Here is a 26324-nt window from a genome sequence, read left to right as displayed (position 1 = left end):
GAGTACGAGGGGCAAGCGGCTCCTGCTGGAAGAGGGTCCTGTAGAAGTCAGTGGCCAACCCCAAGACCTCCCCCGGATCCGTAACGATGTGACCATCCGCTGTCCTGAGACTCCGAAGCTGATCACCTGCTGCAGCTCTCTGGCCATGTGTCCTGAAGAACTCCCTGCACATCCGGTCACCCTTCCGGGCCCAGAAGGAGAGAGAGGCGTGATAGGAAAACTCTGAGCGACACTGGAGTGTCTCCTCCAGAAGGGCTCTGGCTCGAAGGGCCTGGATCCGAAGCTCCTCCGAGCCCGGGGAAGCCTGCTGGAGTCGCAGAATGGAGGCGAGGTCCCTCCGAAGAGCTCTCTCTCTGCCCCACCAATCCTGTCGAACCTGTAGGGCTGCGAGCTGGCAGATCTGGCTGGACTCCTGCAAAGACTGCGCCACCGAGCCAACCAGATCCACGCACTCGCCCCAGTCTCTGTCCCAAAGACTGCAAATACTGCTGCGCACATCCTCCCTCGAGAAAATGGAGTCAGGAATCCGGCATGAGCGAGGGGGAAGGGACTGAGCTGCCGAATCTAATGATAAGAACACAGGCGCATGGTCGGACAGTGTCGTCCCTGGAACTATACCCGCCTGACCGCCTCTGCCGATGGCCCAATCACTAACATAAAATCTATCCAGCCTCTCCAGGAGTCTGCCTCCTTCCCTGCGGAAGCCCCACGAAAAGTCCAAGCTCTCGTGCCAGCGTCGGAAGGACGGGTCTCGCCAACTGTCCCTTCCTCCTGTCGCAAAGATAAAAGAGTCCCAAGCTGACTGCTCTGCCTGAGACATACCTGTAAACTCCGGTCCTCTGCCCTGCTGGTCCTCCAAGGTCTCCACATTGTTGAAGTCACCTCCAACAATCCAGGAATCCATGTCTGGGAGAATCCCTGTAAGTGTCCTCCAGAAGGTGGCTCTACAACGGAGATCTGTGGGAGCATAAATGTTGAGGACTCCAACTCTGGATCCCTCCAGTTCCAGGCCTACCCAAAGGGCACGGCCTGGTATCAGCGTGCCATGACCGAAAACTCCCTGGGCTAGCTGCCACCCACAAAGCCTCCCCCCCCATCCGATCCGCTCCTCCTCATCCTTCCGCCCCCCCCCCCCTTCCGCCCATCCACACGTACACCCGCACAAGCACCCTGCTACTGTCACAATGCAAACGTGATCACCCTTACCTGCGCCCCTCATATTCCCCTCCCACCCCTCCTTCCGTATTTCCCCCCCTTCTCTCTCTCATCCCCCTCCTTATGTAGCCCCCCCCTTGCACCCCCCTCGTCACCGCACACTCTCCTGCCCCCTCCTCCCGCCCAGACTCTCTAGTGTCCCAGCATCCCTCTATGCCTAGGCCACCTAGCGTGGGCACAACTTCATCCTCTCATTCCCATCATGGGTTCAGCTTCTTCGGAGACGGCTCAGGCAGCCTCCCCCTTCTCACAGGCACCAAGACCAAAGCCTCACCAATGACAGTCCCTCTTGAGGGAGTTCTAGAGGCCCCTAGAACTACCTTGACCCCATTGCTATGGAGACGTCGGTCATGATCCTTCGGCCCCGGAAGGGGGGGTTCCACTTGTGCAATTGGTAACCCCTCCTGCCCTTTTTGAGCTCTCAATTTCGCATCCACGGGATAGGAGCAAGGGAACCCCCTTCTCTTCGACCCTATGACGTGGGACCAAATGTTCCGCATGATGCAGGAGTGGCTCAGATAGCATGGGAAGGAGATGTGGATCACCCATGGTCACACGGCCATGTTTCAGTTGGCTTTCTCATGGGATAGACGTGGCTTAGGCCTTGAAGTAGTGTGATCCGCTTGAGGCCAAAGGTTCAACTTAAGTAGGTCGTTGCACTAGCTATCTAGAAGTGGGATCGTCCCCAATAGTAGGCAAGAGTGGAGGGGTGTGCATCTCAATTTCCTAGACCATGGCCACTCATGACTGTGATTAGGGTGAGCTCAGAGGAGTGCGGATGGTCTGGATTGCTTGAGATTGGGGGAGTCCGAGATTGAAATCCAGAGGTCTACCTTCTAGAAGAGACGCCTCACCTAGTGTCTCACGGACGCAGTCTTGTAGATTGTTGAAAGAGACTTCAACAATCTTCAATGATGCACCTAGCAAAGTGTAGTACGTGGGTAAAGTTCATCTTTGTTGTTAGCAGCCAAGATCCGTGGTGGCAAGAGGCCCAATTATCCAGTTTCCTAGACAGCCTCTATTTCGCATTCGGCCAAAGGCGACATGATGGCCTACTTGAGCAGCTTGACTTATTCTATGTTGGGGATTGGGCGATGGACGAAGGAGGAGCCACAGGTATCCTACCCGAGATGACAACGTTGGATCATTCCCCAATATTGCTTCATCTTGAGCAACCCATCACGGACTCCCCCACAAGGGGCTGCAGATCCCCGATGCCTTGTTGCAAGAGGAGCGCGTCAGTAAGCCATAGTAGGTGTTTGGCACCAGCCAGTCTTGCGCCCTAAGGACGATGGGCCAACTAGGAGACAACAGCGATCCAAAGGAGTAGCGAGGAGCTACAATCACATGCACTGTGAGGTGGCATTCCCTTCGTGAGATGAAGAGAGCATGCGACGTGGTTTGGCTTCCATAGAGAGACTCAAGGAGCAAAACTTGACCTCCCAGTGGCTTGCGGACAGGTATAAGAGCACATACCTTGGCCTTACAGCCACAAAGATCCATCGAGCACAACACTCCTTCAGGGCACACTGGATCTAGCAAGGGGATAGGATGACTAGGCAGTTCTTCCAGACCATTGGCCGAGGGTTTCCATTTTCCGAGCAAAAACCCCCGAGCGACGAACGGACAAAAGGTGGGAGGGTCCAAATATATAGGCTCAAGTCATTTTTGGGGAGCAAAAAATCCAAATTATTTCAAGGAATATGTAAGTAAATATGAAATATTGATAAATAGATATAGATATAAATATACCTTTATATAATATGCATATATAATGTCTAAGTGGTGACTTATTTACGACTTCTCAGATATATTCATCCACAATCGTGGGCAGAAAAATCAAAAGATGAGTGTGTACGACAGCCAGTAGAAGCTGTCCAAGATGCTGAGCCTACTCCTCTCCCTGCGTGCTTGCATGTGCAAGGCTTTCTGTGCAAGTGATGAGAAATAAGGGGGGCATAGGGAGCCTTTTGAGACCCATTGCTGGGCTTAAGAAAACCGACCAGCAGGGGGTCGGCCCCCTGCTTGCAGCACCGACTTCAAGGGCCCCTCCACCGACCAGGCTGGCCAGCTTGGGCCAGGCCTATAAATAAGCCCATGTGCCCAGCACATGGGTTGTTGATGCAGTCCGTAGGCCCTGCCCATATCTACTCCATGAGGCGCCTAGAAAGCCGTACCACTCTTCCTTTGCTGCACGGGTTTCAGCGAGGTAGGTTCTCTGCTCTTTTCTTCCCCTACCCCCCTATAGTCTCCTGCCCCCTTGTCCCCTCAAAACGCGGGCTCATAGGTGGGGCAGTGACGTTTCTAACACCCCCTCTCAATGACACAACTGTGGGCCAATCCCCATGCGTCGAATGAGGTGTTCTATCTGCACCCTTGGAAGCGCCTTCGTGAAGACATCTCAGATGTTGTCGTTGGTCGGGCAGTACATCAACTCTATGACTTCTTTGTCGATGAGTTCTCAAACAAAGTGGTAGTGGACCTCGATGTGCTTCGTCCGTGCGTGGAACACGGGGTTGTTGGCGATCGCTATGCAACTCCAGTTGTCGCACATAACCACAGTCGCATCTTCTTGGGCCACATTCATGTCCTCCAAGATCCACCTGAGCCACAATGCTTCACATGCCGCTGTACAGGCAGCCCTGTACTCCGTCTCTATAGATGAAAGGGCGACAGTAGGTTGTTTCTTACTCAGCCATGACAGCTCCAGATGAGAGTAAGAAACAATATCCAGAGGTCGATCTCCAGATATCAATGTCACCTGCCCAATCACTATCACAGAAACCTCCCAACTCAATGCCTCTTGTATAAGTGATGCCGTAGGTGCAGGTACCCTTCAAGTACCTTAGCACCCTCATACCTGCGTCCCAATGAGCCTTCTTGGGTGTAGCGGAGAACTGACAGAGCAATCCAACTGTGTAGGAAATATCTGGTCGGGTATTGGTGAGGTAAAGCAAACTCCCCACCAAGCGTCGATACAGTGATATATCAACCGGCTGAGATGGATCACGCACACTCAGCTTCAGACTAGTTTCCATGGGAGTCACTGCTACTTTGCAATTTTCCATCTGAAGTGTTTGAGCAGTTCCCTGCAATATTTCTTCTGTGAAATAAAGATACTGCTCTTTCCCTGCTCACCTCAATCCCAAGAAAGTAGTGAAGTATGCCTAAGTCAGTCATCTCGAACTCCTCCATGAGAAGTCTCTTCACCTAAGCAATCTTCTTTGTATGATCCCCAGTAATGATGAGGTCATCCACATATAGAATCAATACCAGCTGTAAATCCCCCTCTGTGTCGAGATAAAGATTTGCCTCTGATGGACTCCGCTGAAGCCCGATCTTCTAAAAGAAAACATCTATTCGCTGGTACCAAGCTCTGGGGGCCTGTTTCAGCCCGTATAAGGCCTTCTTCAGTTTGCAGACTTTTAATGGGGATCCTGAAATCTGAAATCCTGGTGGCTGTGCCACATATGCCTCCTCCTCCTCCAGGGTACCATTCAGTTTGCAGACTTTTGATGGGGATCCTGGAATCTGAATCCATCTCTACCTGTTGGCTTCCTACCATTTTGGAATATCCTTTGCTTTATGAAAGGAACGGGGTTGTCAATGACCCGTGAGTCTGCTAAAGTCTCCAAATACCATTGAGGTAGCTTCTTCTCTAATGGAGGTGCTTTTGATGGAGTTTCCTTGGGAGCTGGCTCTAGAATGGCATGCTCCTCCTCCTCCTCCTCCTCGGGGCCTTCAGTCGGCTCCACCTCTTGGATAGTGACCTTGGGTGGGGGACTCCTCAAAGATCACATCCCTGCTGATAAGGATCTTCTTCTTTTCCGAATCAAAAAGGCAATGTGCCTTGGATTCTTCACTGTATCCCACAAAGATACAGCTTCAGCTATGGGGATCAAGCTTCGTCCGCCCATCTCTATGCACATGCACAAATGCTTTAGAATCGAAAACCCGTAAATGAGGTATTGTGGGCTTCTTACCATAGTAAGCTTCATATGGAGTCTTGTCATCAACAGCCTTGGTCTTGGTTCTATTGAGGATGTGAACGGCAGTGTTCACGGCTACACCCCAGTAGGCTTTCGAGAGATTCTTCCCTCGCAACATGGTCAACCCTGTCTCTGTGACGGTCCTGTGCTTCCTCTCAGCAACTCCATTCTGCTGAGATGTGCGAGTTGTAAAGAGTTGTCTCTTGATCCCGTGCTTCTTGCAAAATCCATTAAACTCGGTAGAAGTAAACTCTCCTCCTCTATCGGTGCGGAAGGCTTTGATTACCTCCCCGCTCTCCTTCTCTACCTGGGCCTTCCAGTCTTTGAGTTTCTCATAAGCCTGAGACTTCTTGGCCAGGCAGAATACCCACGTCATGCGACTGAAATCATCCACTAATAAAAGAGAATACCGTGAACCTGCGAATGAATTTGTCGACATTGGACCGCAGATGTCGATGTGAACCAACTCGAGTGGCTTCTTGGCCCGTGATGAGGCCTCCTGTGGGAACTTGTCCCTGTGTTGCTTGCCTTCCACGCAAGCCCTGCAAACACGATCATTACCTACAATCGGTGGAAGTCCATCCACCATCTGTGTCTTCTACATCTCGGCGAGAGTGCCATAGTTGACGTAACCGAATTGCTCATGCCACAATTTGGACCTGCCATGGTCCCCATGCACCAACAGAGTGTTGAGCCGATATAGCCCATGCTCCTCGACACCTTGAGCCACCACTTGTCCGTCTGCCTTGGATGTGACAGTGACTTTGCCATTGTTGAATAAGACCGACATATGGCGCTTGTTCATCTGACTAACAAACAAAAGGTTTCTTGCACAAATTTGGTACATACAGTACACCGAAAATCAGCTCCTCGTTTCCTGCAGTCGTGATGAATGGAATACTACCAACACCCTTCACAGGGCATGACTGGTTATCCCCCACAGTGACCTTGGAATCGAGATGCGTACCTTCCATGGTTTTGAACCACTCCTTGTTCGACATGTGCTTTTAAGCTCCACTGTCCACATACCAACCTTCCTCTCCTCACTGACTGCATAAGCGGAGCAGTACTCAATGATGATGAAGAGAGCGCCGGTCATGACGTTTGCCGATTCGGTCTTTGGCTCCTCCTTGGACTTGGACTTGGACTTCTTCTTGAGATCCGCCTTCTTCTTGCGGCACTCTTTAGCAGAATCACCAAGCTTCTCACAGTAGAAGCACTTCATCTGCCTCTTTTTCTCTGCATCCTCGGTCTTGCTTTTGTTCTTGGAGTCTTTGAGCTTACCCTTGTCGGGCTTGTCCCTTGCCACGAGAGCCTTCTCGTCCGATTGAGTAAATAGTTTTTCCCGAGCCTCTTCCTGCAATAGTAAAGGGCCAAGCTCCTCGAAGGTGAGAGGCTTAAATTCAACAATGCTAGATGATTTGAGTCTACCTTCTGACCAACTGCCGCGAGCTGGTCCCTTACCACCTTGACTTTTGTCGGATGGTCCTGAACATTGTCTGCCTCATTCATGTCCAAATTGTACAGTTGATGTTCGAGCATAAGAATACGAGATGTGTTGTCTGTTTCATACAGATCCTTCAGAAAATCCCACGCCTCTACAGACGTCTCAGTCATTTGGATGTGCGGAATAACAGAGTCCGCCGTGGTCCCAATGATTAATGCTAAGAAGTGGGCATCTCTCTCTTCCCAATTCTCAAGCTCTTCTCCATCTACTGGAATAAGAATCTTCCCCTTGCTTTCCAACATATCTTCCAGCTTTGCCTCCACCCCCGTTGTCAACTTCCACAACTTCCGAGACACTAAATGGCTCCGTATTTTCACCTTCCAGATCGGGTAGTTCGACCCGTCTAGCTTCCCTGACTCTCCTAAGTTCGAGATGGTGAATGAGAGAAATCTGGAGGAGGAGGAAGGAAGAGAAGGGGCTGAAGAGGCAACAGTAGAATCCTTGTCCTCCATCCTTGCTGTAATAAAGAACGGCAAACTGATAACTGAATTTGCAGTGGAGAACTTGACCACGCAACACACCTGAGTGTCGATTGGAGTCACCTACTTGCTAAGGTACTCTGATCTAGAGCTGTAAACCTTGCTCTGATACCATGTTGAAAATAGAGGATAGAATCACTCACACCTCACTCCTGGTTTAGCTCATACAACACTCAAAGAGACGGAGAGAGAGATAGCAAAACTCAGATATATTCCTCCACAATCGTGGGCAAACAAAACATCAAAAGATGAGCATGTACAACAGCCAGTAGAAGCTGTCCAAGATGCTGAGCCTACTCCTCTCCCTGCGCGCTTTCCTGTGCAAGGCTTTCTGTGCAAATGATGAGAAATGAGAGAGGGAGAGGGGACCTTTTATAGGCCCATTGCTGGACTGAAGAAAACTGACCAGCAGGGGGTCGGCCCCCTGCTTGCAGCACCGACTTCTCGTGGTGCAACTTGGATCACGTACCACCATCTTGGATCATAACGATCCGGATGAAAAACCACCTATATTGAAGATGGGTGCCGGATGTCGTCAATTATATATATGAAATTATGCTCAAGTACATGTATCGATGGATCTTTAAAAAGGAAAGCTTCGATTAATTAAATCATTAGTATGCACCTGCTCACAGTGCTCAGGAAGAACAAAAGTATCACTTTCATCGGTCCAATGTTTGGTGGAGTCTATTGCAAAGAAACCGCTACTATCTTTTCTCACTGTTGCATGGGGACCATTGTAAATAGTTCTAAACCATTTTACATCAAGAATGAAAATACTAAATTGTTTGAAATCAACTTCATAGATTTCGCGTGTGGTTCCACAATAATCCAACTATGAGGAGAGAAGATTGGTATCCGAAGCACTTGCTCGGCTATCTTGTGTGAAGTTAGCCATGACTCCACAATCATACGTGACTCTCTTCGAATCGATGCGTTCCACGCGAAAATGTCATCCATATGACCATAATGCAACCCCATCCTTCTTCCAGGAGATCTTGGATTCTAGTTGCTCCCTTAGTTGCTCTATCGAGGATGGATTTACATGATCCCGAAAGAAGATTATTCTGATATTCATCATGTGGCACCCGATCACCCTTCTAGATACCGCTTACAAATCTTGCCAAGGTCTTGAGCTTGCGGTTGTGTCCCCATCTTGCTTACATCATCCATGATACTCAGACAGCTTTGTTCAAGAGCGCAACATTCTGAACAACATTTTCACCTTTTGGGAGGCAATGGATTGGGCACAAGAGAAGTCTTAACCTATCGAAATCCTTCTCCTTTGACATATTCACCCCAGCTTACAAGATTCAGGGTCAGAAAGTCTTCTGAATCAAGATACAAGATTCAGCTTTCCCTTCTTGACAGTGTCCTGCTTCTTTCCTAGAAGACAATGTTTAGAGAATGGTTTCCAGCATCATTGCTTGCAACACCTGAGTGGCCTGCCTACAGCTTGATGATGGGAGGCCATCTGGCAGGACATTATCGTTGCCATCTGGCAAGACATCATGTTACACCCTGTGCGCCATTCGGGATCACAAGATGTCAAGATCTGGGGCGACTGCTAAGAGGCGGGTGTATTTCTGCAAAGCCTGGCGTGCAAGTGTCTTGTATGTCTTCACAAAGCAAGGTATTCGCTGGATGTGTAGTCCCCCCATGCTGGTTGTGGGCACCAGTTTCAGAGATTCCCTATAGAGTGAGCTGGATTTTCCAAAAATAGGCTCACTCACAGCCAGTTTTTCAAGATGATCGTTTCAAGCATTAAAGAAAGTTCTTTTCTCTGGGGGGAAAAAAAGATGACTGACAAAAATTTAGGCTTGTTTGGTGTCAGAGAGGTAATGTGTGATGTGAGAACGCATACCCCTCCTAGGCCTGGCCCTGCATCTACCATCCTATTGATTAAGTAATCAAGTAGGACAAATCAACAACTTCAAGATCAGAAATTTCATCCATATTACAAAGAATATCACATGAATTCTCTATACATGAATTTTTCTGAGACATATCTATTGAACCTGTCCTCATAAATTTGACAATAGATTGTTTACAAAAAGGGATTTGCAATTTTTTGCCCATTATTGAGTATCTGAACACTTATCCTGAGTGTTCCAAAAGAGCCATCAAGCAAGTGGCTTCAAGGTTTGAATGATATAAGAAATCTGGTGGTTTTGTCAATATGTTTAAACATAGAAGGAATAGAAATTCCGACCCCATCTCAAAACACTTGGATGTGTATTGCATTGCAGAAAAGTAAATTGTAACATACCGATGGCACATAACCCTCATATGGGTTCCTTCCAACTTTAGAATCTGCCAACAGTGATCTTGCATTGTGGATGTAGGCTTCCAAGCCTCCTGGATAGCTGGCATCAAGCTTTTCTACCTGTTTGAGATCAAGAAGTGAGAAAAATCCAATTCTTGCAATGATGAGTGCAAAAAAAGAAAACATAGAATTTAAATCATAATGAGACCTTCAAGCCCACACACATTTAATCATATTCACAGAGACCAGAAAAGTTGGAAAGACCATGTCAAAATCCTATGTAGAATTGCATGTCAGCTCCAACTGTTGACGCCATGAAATTGAATCTTCTCATGGTTGCACAAGTCTTTAGGTGCATAATGTTCGAATAGCGTTAGGTGCTAGCTTCTGAAGAATTCATTTCTGAAATTTTGACGTGCAAGCTTCTAAAATTTTATAATTTTTATAGTCAGAAAAAAGGGGGAAGGGGAGGGAAAATATTCACATGACATGTAGAGAAAACATATGAAACACATAGATGATCTAAAACATCATATTCAAGCATAAATAGTCTGATATAATTATTGAGAGGAAAACCAAAAAATCTGATCAAAATGCATCCTGTGCAGTATATACTGCATATCAATAATCACATAAATCATGTGAGATTATCAAAACTATGAAAGTCCACCACACCAAACTCGGAGTCCACACGAAACCACAGGGTCCTCATTACTATACAAAAAGGCTGAATCCTGAGAATCAGTATCAGCCTCATGACTATCCTCATCGATGTCCTCTGATGAGAACCCCAAGTTTCCACTATCCACAACATTTCCCTCATCATCAAAATCAGGGTCCCTAAGATGCTCTAGATCTGGCTCTAGCTTTGACTCCACCCCTCCCTCCACTTCCTCGGTCTCTATCTCTGTCTCTCGATCTACAAGGTTCTCCTCAAGGTCAGTGCCACAAAGGTCTTCAAGAATTTGTGAGTTCTTATCTTTTTGCCCTATTTGTGGACGCTGTCTACCTCTAGAGCTGAGCATAAAGTTTTATACATGCTTGAGTGCATATTTTGAGGAGGGTCCAATATCATAAGCAATCTTGTGGGTTTTAATATTTTCCGCTATGCATAGCAGTATTGGGCTTGGTTAGAAGCAAGTCCCATTCAATATTAATCTCTAACAAGAATAGCATTATGAATGTATTTATAGTATAAATTATAATACATTTCTAAGTTGTAGCATGAAGTGTGCCTTCTACGAGTTTCTTATTCTAAAAGTTCACACTCTTCTAAATCTATTCACAAGTGTGTGGACCTTGTGGAATAACCTGTCTTCAAACCTTCTAGTAGCTTGTGACACTTCTCAAACTTACGTGATGACATGTTGCTTTACTGATGTGATGCATAAGACATTAACCTCACGCTAATGGTGTGTGTATATTACACTTATTATATGAGAAGTGTAACACATTTAAAAAGTACACCAATTCTAACAAAAGGAAACAAAAGGCAAACCAACACAAACACAAGAAAACAAAACTAAAACCAACGCACAAGGAAACAAGGCATTTAAAAGGTGGCATACATCAAAGCAAAACACAATCTAAGACCAGATGACCTCTAAGCCATTTGGTTCATTGTATGTTAGAGATGCTGGCCTCTAAGCCACTTGTGAAAGGTAGGATGTTTCTCTTTTTCTAAGAGAGATGGAAAATTTTTGCCAAGGTAAAGCGATTTACTGCTTTGCCAAGCTGATTTAATCACTACACATGGTGTTCACAATCATAATGCACAAATATAATGCAAGATAAACTACTTGGTAGAAAGTGCGTGAAAATGCTACTTGGTAGAAAGTGCACTTCATTTTGTACATAACAAAGATTGCCAGAAATAGGAAGGAGCTATTTATGAATTCCTATATTTACGACATAGCAACATACAAATCCCCCAAAAAAGACATCATAAAGTGTTGACTCTTGCACTAATGGTTTACCTGTGTAAAAAACTTGATCTTTCCCACATCATCTACACCAGGTTCTGGCCAATTTTTGAACAGATGCTGCTGACCTTGTTTCAGAAGCATAGACGCAAGTTCCCTCTGTTAACATTAACCAGGTGCATCAGTTATGAGCCTTAGCCTTCAATTTGATTAACATCCTCTCTCTCTCTCTCTCTCTCTCTCGTTCATACTGTAGTACAAACAATCAAGATATAAGTTACTATGGAGGTTGATACAAAGGCAAATAAAACTGATATTCTGGAAGAGATCAGGGAACACGAAGCTAGACGTGATAATGCACTGAAGATAAGAGAGGGAGGACTCCCAAAGGCTGGTACAAAGAGGAGGATTCTTTTAGTGAAACTTTAGCACAGATCGAAGCAACAATGCCTAGCATTGAATGGACGGTTGATGAGGATGAGGATGATGATGATGATGTGGAGCGACTAATATCCGACACTCTAGAGGACATGCTATCATTATGATCAAGTCACGAGGTCTACAGGTAAAGCTTCTCCACCAATCTAACAAGTTGAAAGGGACTAAGGTATGGATAGCCGAGGAACTTACACGAACTCAACTGAAGAATAAGGCAACAGAACTAGCAAAAGTCAAGGCTGCTAGGAAAGATGGGAAATGGGCAGTATATCGTGAAGGTATAGCAATCATCAAAGACTTTAAATCTAAACCAAAAGACTCCTGACCCTACTTGTCCTCGTTGCCACATAGCAGTTGAGTCAATACAGCATTGCCTTTGGGAGTGTAGACACGCGAGGACGATCTGGAAAGGTGTTGCTAGGATTTTCAGCATCTTTGATACAGCACCTTTGAAACCAGCCTCTAATCACTCAGAGGGCAGTGGAACTAAACCTTTAATCACTTCAGCACTTATTTACAGCTCACAAAGCATATATCACAACCATTAACCATTGCATGATCACCATTTGGCATTTACCCATTTGTTCACAAACAAAACCACTGAAAAAGGGATGGAGGCTAGAATGCCCCTGCTCAACAAACATAGACAAGTGCACCCGATTGGCCCCAAACACCGTGGCGCCCCTTTCGGTATTTCTTTATATTTCACAGTGAAATGATTACAAGTTGCATCTGGGAGACCTTCCCTGCAACTGAGCACACAGCCCCAATTCACTAAGCCTTTGCAAGGCTTTCAAGCATAGAACACCATCACATAAGTGCACTTAACCCATAGCCTCAATCCAAAGGCATTCTCTTTTCCGAGTGCAATTCCATTGGCTGTCCAGATGCAATCACACTGCACCCTAGCTGCACTCTCTTTGAGTGGTTTCCAGATGGCATTCACAAAGCTTTTCAAAGCTCCAAAATAAAATCAGCAAAGTACCCAACCAAAGAATGACTCATGTAGCACTGCCTGGGCACCTGTGAGCCAAGAAAGAGGCGGCACACAAGGCCAACCAATAGCTTATGGCAAAAAGAAATTGCAGCAGCAAAATCACAACTCACCAAGCCCTGAAAACTCAAACCAAGTCCTCAATCGCCAAGAGGACATAGTAGCCAATGCCCAATTGCATTCTCAGCCAAAGAGGAGTGCAAAGGCATGAAGGAAGAGCATTTACAAGAGCCGACCAGCAAGAATTCCACTGAAAAATGCGAAAAGAAGCACTTCTGTCGTGAAGAAATGGGAGTTCTTGGGCTCAAAAGAAGCGTGCTTCTGAGAGGAATGCATTGAGAAGGTTTTGGAGAAGTTTCATCGCCGGAAAGTCCTCCAAAACTGAGAAAAACCAGTCAACCAGCACATAGGACCACTCGAAATTCAACAGAAAGCTGTAGCTTTGCAACAGGAGAGGCCCAAGAGGAAGTAGAAGCAAAAAGGTCCAGAAAGAGCCACTTTTGCAAATTCAACCAGCAAAAGAAGTGCTCAGCTCTGCCCGTACTACCAAACGCACGGAGGGAAAAGCATATCACTACAAAGAAGAGGCAGAGGGGAAGCCAACGGGCCAAACGGAAGTTGAGGAATCCAAACGGGTCAGGAGTTATGAAGAAAAACGGAATTCAGCTAAAGGAGGCTGAAAAACCAGTCCAAAATCTCAACAAAGGGAGAAGATGAGAGAGAAAACCACACATGTGAAGTTTAGAAGGCCTAGGAAGATCCAGGAATGGCAAAGGAGCATGTAGAAGGCACTAGAGCCACCTGGAACTCTAGGGGGGCCACTGAAGGTACATGGCCCTCTAGGGGGCCCATTAAAAATGCCACATCATCATTTCCCAACGACCACTCTTTTAATTCCTTGGAATGCCTTTGGGCCTAGGGATTAATTACGCTTATGTGCTAGGCACCATGCCGCGTTTAATTACACATTATTAAGCCCACGCTTGGACTTTTAAAACCAAAGTTGTCACAGTCTTGTAGTACATTAAAGTACTTAGAATTTCACGCCCCCGTGACAACCTTTCTATATGACCTGGGGTTCAGTAGCATGGTTATCTCTTACTGGCCCCCAGGTGTTCTTCGAGGGACATGATCTAGATCCAACTTTCATTGTACAACGACACTCAGTGGAGTCTTGTTCCCTCTAGGATGTCCTCCAAAACTGAGAAAAACCAGTCAACCAGCGCATGGGACTACTCGAAATTCAACAGAAAGCTGTAGCTTTGCAAGAGGAGAGGCCCAGGAGGCAGTAGAAGCAAAAAGGTCCAGAAAAAGCCACTTTTGCAAATTCGACCAGCAAAAGAAGTGCTCAACTCTGCCCGTACTACCAAACGCACGGAGGAAAAAGCATATCACTACGAAGGGGAGGCAGAGGGGAAGCCATCGGGCCAAACGGAAGTCAAGGAATCCAAACGGGTTAGGAGTTATGAAGAAAAATGGAATTCAGCTGAAAGAGGCTGAAAAACCAGTCCAAAATCTCAACAAAGGGAGAAGATGAGAGAGAAAACCACACATGTGAAGTTTAGAAGGCCCAGGAAGATCCAGGAATGGCAAAGGAGCATGTAGAAGGCACTAGAGCCACCTGGAACTCTAGGGGGGCCATTGAAGGTACATGGCCCTCTAGGGGGCCCATTAAAAATGCCACATCATCATTTCCCAACAACCACTCTTTTAATTCCTTGGAATGCCTTTGGGCCTAGGGATTAATTACGCTTATGTGCTAGGCACAATGCCGCGTTTAATTACACATTACTAAGCCCACGCTTGGACTTTTAAAACCAAAGTTGTCACAGTCTTGTAGTACATTAAAGTACTTAGAATTTCACGCCCCCGTGACATACCCCTCTCTTGAAACACCAAACCACAGTTTGCTCCCCCAAAACACAAGAGTGAGCATGAAATATAGCATGAAAGAGTATACAAGAAAGCCGCAGCTATAGTATACAGAGATAGTGAAAATATGGCTAGGAGAGGCATGCATCCATCCATATACACTGCTCAAAATCTCGGCAATCAATAGTCAAGATGCATCAATATCATGAAGTCTCACAGCAGAAATACTGTCAGCTCAGTATCTCGGATGAAACATACAGTGTTATCAAGCAACCTCATGAAATCACGGTGAGCCCGTCTGTACTAAGGGAGTGGAGGTGCTACCCCCCTCTCGAACACCAGGTAATGCTCCAGACGCTCGCTCTGCTGAACTACCTGTAGGAGCCCGGACTGCAGTCGGCTCTAATTGGAAAGCATCAAGGTAAAGCTGCAATATCCCAGGTGAATCTGCCAATTCACCTTCCTCCATCCATTTCGCATCAAGTGATGGGTAATTTTTACCAAGTAGCGACGGATAACTTTACCCTTGAGCTTTCTATCTCTGTGTGCCAGAATCTGCTCTAAGACCAGAAGTTAATCATGTTCTTCCACTTCAGGCTGCACCTCATCAGGTAAATCCTCGAGAATATCTCCATGATATTGCTTTAATAAGCTCACATGAAAGGCATTATGTATCTTCCAATGCGGAGGCAACTTCAGCCTGTAAGCTACCTCCTTTATCTTTTCAGAAACCTGGAAAGGACCATAGTAACGCATGTTCAGCTTTGTGTATAACCTTTCCTTGCCTTTCTTATTTTTCAGCCTTGCCTTCTAAAAACGCAGCAAAACCCAATCACCTTCTGTGAATACCAATTCCCTGCAGTGCTTATCTGCTGCTCTTTTCTGCTTGTCCTGACTTCTTTGCAAGGCATATTTGATCTTCTTGTAAGCCTCTTCAAGGCTTTCCACAAAACGATCAGCTTCGAAGATTTTCTCTTTTGTATGCAAAATGCGAGGTATCTTCCTGACACCTTCCACTATTTCAAAAGGTGCTTTACCTGTGGATGTGTGCACCGTATTATTGTAAGCATATTCTAGCAAAGGCAAATAATGCTCCCATTTGCTTTTGTGGTCTAAGACATAGCATTTAAACATATCCAAGATGGTAGAGTTTTCCTGCTCCGATTGTCCATCAGACTGAGGGTGAAAAGATGACGAAAAATTCAGCGTAGTGCCCATATTTTCAAACAGCCCTCTCCAAAAGAGGCTTGTCATCCTCGGATCTCTATCACTGATTATGGATTCATGCATCCCATGATACTTGAAGACATGCTGCAGAAACAATTTGGCCATTTGATCTGCTGTAATTTTCTTTCTTACTGGCACAAAGTGGGCTTGTTTGCTAAACCTGCAAATTATTGTCCACAATCCATCATGTCCAGTAGGAGTACGTGGAAGATCAAACACTAAATCCATAGCTATGCTTTGCCATGGTCTATCCGGAATTGGCAAAGGGTGTAACAACCCAAGTGCCTTCTGCCTGTCAAACTTTACTTTCTGACAAACCATGCATGTTCTCACATATTCTTCCACATCTTTTCTCAAAGATGGCCAATAAAAGTATTGCTCCACTGCTGTAATTCCCCTATGTCCTGCATATGGAGGAGCATGACTTTCCATTATGACTTTCTGTCGCATCTGGTCAGTGACACAGAGTCGTCCATGCATCAAAATGAAACCCTCTTTCAACATATAGTGATCATGCCTTTGACCATCAGAAAGCTGATCATAAATAGTTGACAAATCAGCATCATTAACATATTGATCTTTCATCACATCTAACACATTGTTGTAAGCAATGCTCACTGCTGAAACACTGGGTTTCTTGGAGACTGCTTCAGGCTGTGGTTTCCTGGAAAGTGCATCAGCCACGACATTTTTGTTACCCGGCACATGTATAATTTGAAAATGAAACATTGAGAGGAAGTTAGCCCATCTCATGTGCTTTTCAGATAATTTTTTCTGCGTGAGAAAATATCTGAAAAGCAAAGTGCCTCCTATGCTATTCCCACATGCATCACAAGTTACAGCAAAGGGTTTTGCAAGATCTGGCAAGATAATAACGGGTTCAAAACACAACTAGAGCCATGTAGAAGGCATTAGAGCCACCTGGAACTCTAGGGGGGCCACTGAAGGTACATGGCCCTCTAGGGGGCCCATTAAAAATGCCACATCATCATTTCCCAACAACCACTCTTTTAATTCCTTGGAATGCCTTTGGGCCTAGGGATTAATTACGCTTATGTGCTAGGCACCATGCCGCGTTTAATTACACATTATTAAGCCCACGCTTGGACTTTTAAAACCAAAGTTGTCACAGTCTTGTAGTACATTAAAGTACTTAAAATTTCACGCCCCCGTGACAACCTTTCTATATGACCTGGGGTTCAGTAGCATGGTTATCTCTTACTGGCCCCCAGGTGTTCTTCGAGGGACATGATCTAGATCCAACTTTCATTGTACAACGACACTCAGTGGAGTCTTGTTCCCTCTAGGATGTTCCCTTTACTCCTTTCAGAGCTTCTGGCTAGCATTGCAGCTTGGCATATTTGGAGATCCAGATGTACAGAAGCGACGGATGGTACCCAGGTTCACCCCCCTTAGACTATGGCCAGTATTTGCAAGGATCCTCCAGAGCAGCCACTACCAGGAAAGTAACTTTTTTCAGAGTTTGGAGAGGATCTCCTTTCTTCTCCGAGTCTCCCTCAGGGTTGAGGTGGCAATTTCAGCCTCTGCCTCGAATTTTTATTAGCTCCTTTTGAGCTGTTTTCTTTTTCCTCATGCATAGCATGATGTATTCCCGCATTTGAGCTTGCTCTCGTGGTTTTCAATCATACTTTATGAAGTAATTTTCTTGAAAAAAAAAAATTTTAACCAAAAGACTCTCGGTCTTAAGCTGGTGTATTGCCAATCATGGTTTTAAGAATACTACATAGGTACTCTAAATAACTGGAGCTGCTTTTTGCACTCCTTGGGAGCTGCCATATGCCCTCCCTCAACAGATGTACTAGATGGTTTTTCCCTGTCCCATAGACCTGTCGGTCTCTCGTGGACATTAATAGAGTTTCTCTCTCTCTCTCTCTCTCTCTCTCTCTCTCTCATATACTGTTATGTCCATATGATATAGTCCTCTTAAAGCTTCAGCACCAGGCCTACAGAGGGAGAAACTTGACAATCAACCGTGGTAAGACCAAGGTCAATAGCTCATGGGCAGTATTTCGTCAACACAGTTTCAATTACCGACGGGAGCCTACGGAGACTGTGCAGTCCTACACTTACCTAGAGGCAGTCTTCATGCGACCATTTTACACGATGATTCATGCAACCAAAGGCAAGGGCTTACATGAGGTCAGGGGGCTCGAGCCTGACAAGCACGACGAAGGGGTGGCTGTTTGATACCCTAGTGAGATGCAACGCGCTTCTAGGGGAGTGATCTCTCAGCGACTACTTGGAGATTGAGCGGCTACAGGGGATTATGCGATCTTGGATGATTCGGAGTAGCCCTCAGTCCCTCATCGGATTGTAAAAGAAGAGTTCGCCATGACACCACTCTAAATTGATGCCATCTTTCATACATTGACATATCTCCACAAGATTTGGGCTTTGCCTAGCTAGAGAATGCCAAGATTGGCATAAGAGTCATCCAGACGACTAGTAGATAGATTGGTTAGCATAGCCTGAAATGCAAGTATATCCAGATGGTTTGCTAGTTACGGTATTCAGATGGATCGACTCCCTCCCTTTCACTACAGTTTGGATGCCGCGTCCCCTAGTCCCATGAGATGAGATCAACCGTATCATACGGTTGGATCTACTCCAGCTCTATACATCACAAGGAGTTTCCCACCAAGATCCAATTCTACCACAATCTCTTCTTGAGAGTATCAAAGGATGGAGTTATTGTCAAACGCCAGTACTAGGAGGACATACTAGTCTCACAAGCATTGAAAATTGCCATTGGGCATATGCGGGTCTTGTCCCACCAATTGATTGATCTAGCAGGGAGAGCCACACACATACCTACAGAGCAATGGATCTGCAGGCTATGCACACTAGAGAAGGTGGAGATAGAAGTGCATTTCCTATGTATTTGCCCAGTCCATTATGAGATACATGGAGGATACCATTGCCTTTTTCTCAAGGGGCATGAGTTTAGGCCACTCTCTCAGCTGATCCACTTTCATGATCAGGTCTGCATTGGTCTTTATGCAGTGACACTGACAGACTACTGGGATAGATCAAACATTAGAATGTTGTCCACAAGAGAAAGAAAGAAAGAAAGTTTATTAAAGTCTACTAAAATCTCGGGGGGGCAACATGCTCTGACTAGAAGAACTCTCTAATCGTACTCTAGGATGGACCATGCAAGGCCTCCGACTCCTGTCTCCATGATCTGATGAGACACTCTCTATGTCGGACCGCCTCGTGAATGAAAGCACCCAGGCACCTCTCATATGGGTATGAGAGGAGTCTGGAGAGCCCCTCGAATCTGTCTCTGAAAAGGCATTGGTATCGTCCACGGATCCCGTAGTAGACTGGGCAACAGAAGGCAAAGTAATCATGTGATTCCACCTCATGCCGCTTACATAATGTGCAGATACGGCTCTCTTTGGGGATCCCATCTACTCACCCGCTCTCGATACGGAGTCGGTACGATGACACATGGAACTACCCAGAGGCAATCCTGAGTGACTGTGGTAGGTGGATTTGAGTGTACCTTGGTGGGATAATGAAACCCTCATCCGAGATGTGCAGGCAGTGGTCCTGATAGAAACTAAGCTTCACAGGATGCTCTGCCTGTGCCAACCAGGTCCTGAATGTGTGTAACTGTAAAAGATCCTACCAGATGATTGGGTTGAACTCATTGCCCTGAAACGGGACAAACGGAGCGTCAATGCTGTACTAAAAGTGTGGCATCCTGTCTATATGGCAACCCAGTCTCTCAAACCATCTGCATGTTTGTGTGTACTAGCATCTCTGATCACCATGAGCTGCTAATGCCATAGAAGATGCTAACACTGACCAAGGTAGCCTACGTTGCCCTGCAGTACAGGAGCCATAATCTCACACGCAGTATAGATAGGTGATAGTCGAATGCCGTCTAATTGTAGTGGAGATGACTTGAACTCAGTTTGAATGATCTGATGAAGAACAAATGGCTTACTGCTACGGATCATCCGCGACAACAAGAGAACTTGTAATCTCTCCACTCTGTGTCGAATAGGTCTCGGTGCTGCCATACATGCCCGTAGGTCGGGACCAAGGAGTCGAAAATGAGAATCTTGGTCCATGGGTCCTGAAATGTGAATGGAAGCACTATCTCTCCAGTTGGGCAAGGGAGTCGTATCCTCTACTCACGCGGGCTTGCATCACCGGTCTCATCGCCGTTTCATTTCGTCCGTTTTCTTTGTAGTTGTTACGCAACTAGTGGAGACGCGCCCTCATGGAGAACAACGACCATTCATCGCCTTCTCAGTCCCTCACCCAGGACATCCTCGCCACGCTCTTATCTGAGCTTGTCCAATGTAACCTTCATGTAGCAAATCTCACTGCTCTTCTCAATTCACGTCAAGCATCCACTCTTGGGCATGATTCCAAGGTGCGGCCTAAGCCGTTCATCGGCTCAACTAATGACGAAATCTATCTGTGGCTCGAATCTTGCTAACTATCACCGCTGATCCAATGCCCAAAAAGTCCAAGAGATCAAACTTGCTTTCCAAGGGTTGGCCATTGCTTGGTATCACCAGCTCGATGCCACAATCAAGCACTCTTGGCCACACTTAGTCCATGCCCTCGCTCACGCCTTCAGTAATACGGATACTGTGAAAGATGCTCTCACGCAGCTCGATGATTTGATTTGAAGATATCAAAATGTTTTTTCTATGGCCCAAGTTATAACCTTAGATTTCGAAGAGGACACAAGACCGGGGTCCCAAGACCATCAATGAGGCTCTTCTCATTGCCCAAAGGATTGAATTCACCCTCATTAGAAGTGGGTCGAAGGTGCCACCTCTGCCGCTTCTATTACTAGTGCCTTCTACTCAGACATAAATGGAGATTGACCATCTCCAGAGTGTGCAACAATTTCACAAGCCCCCTCTTCACTCTCGTCCACTAGCGCCCCTAATTTGGCTCGTCTCCCAGATCATGACCGCCAAAACCGACCTCTCTATTTTCAGTGTAACCCGCTATTGTCACTTGCTCCAATCTATTCAAGATGTTCAATCTATGGCTTCCACTCCCCTTCTCTTGTTTCGGGAAAAGAACAATTGGAGCCGTAATGGAGGTCTCGACTTCAGCCCCATCTCTTGGTCCTCCGTTAGCTTTTGTTGTCCAAGCTACTTTCCGCGGTCAACCTCTGCTCGTGCTCACAGAATCAAGCAGTTCTCTTACATCCTCTTTCAATTCCTTCATTCAGCTTCATAAAATTATGTTCTATCCTTTGCCTCCTAATCATGTCACTTTTGGCGACAACATTACTTAGGTGGATTCTTCGTCAGGGGCTACCCTCCCTATTAAACTGGCCGACTCCACTTTTCATGTCCATACCACTATGCTTCCTCGTCAGATTTTCCGCCTTACGTTGGGATGTGATTGGTTGTCAACCCACGGTGCTATTATTGACTAACGCCAAAGGTGTCTTCGTCTACCTAATACTGAACCCATTCCTTGCCTACATTCTCACGTGCTTCAGACCTCAATCCTTTCCACAGTTGTTCAGGAAGACCTCTTTCGTCAAGCCAAGCTCAAGCACCTGTTGTCCCAGTTTCATGATGCTTTTGCAGGGCCAGTACCCACCACAACGATAGCCAGGGTTTTTCATGAGATACCCACAAGATCTTCTCGTCCGATTTCAACTGCGCAGCGCCGGCGATCAGCCAAAGAAATACAAGTGCTCATGGAACATGTTACCATCATGCTTCGCCACAAAATCATCTAGCATTCACATAGTCCTCGGGCTTGTGAACCCCATCTAGTGAAAAAGGATGATGATTCCTATTGTTTCTGCATTGATTATCGTCCTCTCAACAAGGTCACCATACGAGATGAATACCTCTCCCTCGTTTGGATGACATCTTGGACTCTCTCACCCACTCCACATTTTCACCACCTTGGACCTGAAGTCCGGTTATTAGCAAATTCCGGTAAATCTCAAAGATCATCCCAAGACCGCCTTTCGGACCCCCTTTGGGCTTTATAAATTGACACTAATTGTCTTCGTCCCATCCTTTATCTCAGCAAGTCTTTGACACACTAGAACGCTATGCTGCCATCGAACTGGAGTGCCTTGCCGTTGTATGGGCCATTACTAAGCTTCATCCTTATATCCATGGTGCTTCTTTCGACGTTCAAACGGATCATGCGGCCTTAAAAGGGCTTTTGAAGAAGAGTCGTTTGCATTGGTCGTTGGGTCCTACTCTTGCAAGATTACCATATTCACCATTTCCTATCGGCCTGGGCGTCTCAATCAGGTGGTAGACGAACTTTCCCGTTCCTCTATGAGTGCAGCCCAAGATCACATTCCTCTAATAGTTGCCCCTCGCACCCCCCTTCCTTTGCCTCATTCTATTCCTCACTTGCCCGAACTTCAAAGCCTACAAGAGCAGCACCCAGAAATTCAACAAAGTTGCCGCGAGCTCAATGTCAAAAATCAACCAATTGAGGGTACGCACCGTGGAAGAATGATAGAATAGCCCAGGAGCTCACACAGTGTGTGTGGGGAGTGGAATCACAAACTTCTTGAACTTATGTGCTTCAAATAGATGTGCAGACTCATCAATAGACAATGATCCAGCTAGATACTGAAGCTACCAAAAGAATATATATTTCCGTCCAAAGCTATGGACACAACACAAAGAGAGATAGATCCAAACTCCCACCAGAGCGTGGCCCTGTGATCTTACCACCACATACTTCTACTATCTGCCGGACATCCCTAAAACTTGAGCCCGCGTGCTCCACCTAGACTCTTCGTCCAAATCACAACACCTTGCTGCCTTGAGAGACAGCCTAGGTCTCAACCCTGTGAGCTCAGTCTGCAGCACTCCTCCTTCTCACCTTCACCTCAAGGATGAGGCCCAAGGGAGTGGCTTCTGACTGCTCCTGTCTGCTCCTCTTTGCTGAGTTGCTGGATGCAAAAATGAGACACAATGGCCTCCCTTATATAGGGCCCAAGGCCCCTCAAAAATACCGACTGGTCAGCCCCTTTGCTGCCCGACTCAGTCTGCCAATAGCCAACTGGAACAGCCTTCAAAACCGCCCCCCCACAGCTCCTATAAGTGGGGGCCCCGCTTGCCTATTTTTGTGTGCCTGGCCCCCCTTTTCATGGTAGGGTTGACCAGCCATAACCAGCCGACCTGCTGGTCAGCCTGGTTGGCTGGCTCTCCTGCCCTATTTAAGGGCTCATGCCATGCCCTCTTTGGTGCTGCTGCCAGCCCCTCCTGCAGGCCCCTAACTTGCCCATAGGCTGGCGCATCCCAGGCGCTTCTAGCCCTTTCCTGCTGCTCCAGATCTGCCCCCTTTCAAACCAGTTCCATGCTTTGTACTTGACACCATCTGTTGCAGTCTTTTTCTTTTGTGAGGTGCTGCCCATGTGGCAGCCCCCTCTCTCTCTCTCTTCTTTGGGCATCTTCTGCCCTAGGTCTCCCTCCCCCACGCTCTCCTCATTTGGGGGCTTACAGATGGGGAGGTGACCTTTCCAACTCCCCCTCTCACCGACACATCTCGGCCCAATGCCAACACGTCGATGACGTTGCCCCAGCAGCTCCCATGATGAAACCCTCTGGCACAATCCGGTGTCAATTCCGATTCGTGGCTTTTCAACCAGTGGCTCATGCTCCTCCAGGCCTGGTCCTCACAAGCAAACCATTCTGGTATACAATACCATCCACGGTAGCACCCGTTGGCACCACCACCTTCAGTCACATTCCTGCCTTCAAACTCGAGAAATCCAAACGCCACGATCTTATAGTTGTCCCCCTCATAATAAGTGAACAACCTGGAGTGAATCCGAACGTCAAGGTGACAGGAGAGGACGGGGAACAAAGGCACATAATGTTTCCCCATTTCGTTGCATTACATCGCCGTTCCATTTCATCCGTTTCCTTTTTGAAGTTGTTACGATATGACTATATAGCAATTTACTTGACTATGCATAGTCTCTACCATCTAGTTTGTGTTCTTAAATTAAAAAAATGTCGGTAAGTCCCCCAGTAACACCTAGATGAACCTGATTATGAATCAGTTGCCTTTAGCGGCGATGAGAAACACTTGCCAAAGAGGAGGCCATTGTGCAAGTGACGTAAGGCCTTGACAGCTCATTGTAAGAAAGGCAAAATTACCTAAGGGTAGCTAGCTTAGATGATTGATGTTCTCCTTTAGATAATCTCACTGTCTTTCACAATCTGCACAATATCGATTTCTGAGATCAGCTTCACGATCTTTACAGTATCACTTTTCCCTTCAGAGAATAAAAATCTCCACATAAAATATGGATATTGTACTAGAGGTTCACTTGAAAGCTGTTGTACTGTCATTGCCGCTATTAGTGGTTTGACGTCCCAATATCTGAAATCAAATAAACTACTATATTTATGGCGACAAAGCCAACGCTAATTGTCTATAACGTACTGCAAAGCAGTAGAAATCTGTCAAGAAAAGCTACAGAGAACTTTGTATATGCTTAAAAAAGCAAGTCTCAAACAAACTTCTATGAATTGGTATTGTAGCCACCTGCTCTCTCAAGGTCTGTTTTCATGGCAAAAGCAGAGCTATGTTTTCAAGAAACAATCGGCTTATAAACTGAGCTAGAAGTGAAGAATTCTCTTTGCAGAGTACCTGCTTGGGAGATAGCAACTCGAGATTTGGACCAAGTAATGAGTCATCGCAAGGAGCCAGCATCTCTACAAAAGACGCATATTCAAACATTACGAAAATAATAATGCACAAATTCATATATAAGTAGGACAGACATTTGGCAGCATGAGGCCTTAGACACACTTAAAACTCTCACTTAAATTGAAAGTGCGAAAAAACTTAACGTACACACCTACAAAAGTACGCATTACGAAGAATTCAACAAACATGCCTAAAGGCATCGCCATTACAGGCCCTTTAAGCAAAACACAGATCTCAAACGAGCAGAAACAAGCATGCATTACTTTTGCGGATTCGGGGGAACAAGATCAATAGCATGAAGCGATCGACTGAGCATTTACTGCAAGATCATTCCGAGCTATGATTGATTATTAGAAGTGTACCTGATGGGATTTGGCCTCCGATCCGAAAAAATTTGCGTCTTGTTGATGGCCCAAATTTAGACGAGAGAGAGCAGCATCTACGAATATGCTTTACTAATTGCTGATCTAATACCTCATTAAATGTCCTAAAATGTTGTGTTCTAGATGTGCTTTCTACTTCCTTTACCTACTTTAGCATATGGTAGGTTCATGCACCACCCCACGTGGATTACCAAAATTAGTCGAAAGTAGAATTCACCAATCATTACCTATCTTCAACTTTTTGACTTCTAGAACTATTAAAGTCAGGCCTCCCAATAGGTACCCCCAAAAATGGGTATTAGTGAGGACACAAGGAAGTGGGGGGTGTGTGTGTGGGGGCGGGGGGGGAGGACAGCCAACCACGTGTCACGGCAAGATCTACACGTGTCCATGCAAACTAAAGCTCATGTGCTCATGCATCCATTGTGTAGAAAGTTCATTTCGTGGGCATTTGGTTCACTCAGCGTTGTGGATTCCGGTGATCATGTTTCGGTGAGAGCAGCGAATAATGAGAGGGAGCGCCCACGATGTCTTGATGCGGAGGTTCGTTGATAAATGTTTCACTATGGGCATGGGTATGGAAGTCGAGATCGAAGATGAAAGGGAAGAGGCTCGCTAGGTGCGCGCGGATTTGATTGGCGATTAGAAAGGCGATCGAGAAGATGGGGGGGCAAGGAGCAGTCCTAGTGGAAGAGTAGGTGTTTTGGTGGTTTCCTCGTGGCAGTTTTTTTGCTTCTATAGATCATTCAAACTTCGAAGCTATTTGTATTTTGCAGGACGAAGAGGAGACAGGGGAGGCCTGCCAAAAACACAAATAAGAAGGCAGGTCCTAAAGTACCGGAGCTAAGCATTACAATTGGAGTAGGAGGTGGAGATGTGGAGGTGAAGACTCTACTTCCGAAGATCCAGAGTTTCCTGGATGAGGCGTGCATATCAACTGTAGAGAGAGGAGGCGTGTTGTATCATCTCCACTTTCAGATGGTTGTGCGGATCAGCGCTCACAACATGTAGTCGATGAACAAGATGTTGCATAAATATAACAGATGGGATACGAACCGCCCACTTGGCGGATGATTATGTGTCGCTCTCTAAAGCAGCGCAACATGCATACTTACCAAGGTATGTTGGGCTACTGCATGAAGGATTTCGGTCAATATCATCTCCAAAGCGTGTGCAAGAACATGAATCCAAAAGAGCTGCAAGTCGGAGTAGAGCTATGCATACGCTATGGAGTAGATGAAATGAAGAATCGAGTGTGCTTGACGAACGCCGACATATTTGATTGCTGGGCTGCAGGTACGTAACGACACTTAGCAAGTGCCT

The 26324-nt window shown here is 46.2% G+C and overlaps 1 protein-coding gene across 2 annotated transcripts in view; it reads right to left on the bottom strand.

The window, feature by feature from the left end:
* The window catches only part of USP (UDP-sugar pyrophosphorylase), a 169561-nt gene extending 144464 nt beyond the window's left edge, over positions 1–25097 (bottom strand). For both annotated transcript variants that reach the window (XM_087398368.1, XM_087398367.1), the window contains exons 1-4: positions 24981–25097; positions 24559–24623; positions 11433–11537; positions 9460–9576 (exon numbers count right to left, since the gene is read on the bottom strand). In XM_087398368.1, coding sequence (XP_087254494.1) covers positions 9460–9576; positions 11433–11537; positions 24559–24621 — 285 coding nt within the window. In that variant the 5' untranslated portion in view covers positions 24622–24623; positions 24981–25097. The remainder of the gene's footprint in view (positions 1–9459; positions 9577–11432; positions 11538–24558; positions 24624–24980) is intronic.
* Positions 25098–26324: the final 1227 nt, after the last annotated feature.

This window comes from Dipteris shenzhenensis, chromosome 27 (assembly GCF_047967505.1).
Source record: "Dipteris shenzhenensis isolate YYH24624 ecotype China chromosome 27, Dip_SZ_1.0, whole genome shotgun sequence".
Taxonomy (NCBI): domain Eukaryota; kingdom Viridiplantae; phylum Streptophyta; class Polypodiopsida; order Gleicheniales; family Dipteridaceae; genus Dipteris; species Dipteris shenzhenensis.
Note: the sequence above shows the minus strand (reverse complement) of the source record. Positions and strands in the feature narration are given on the sequence as shown.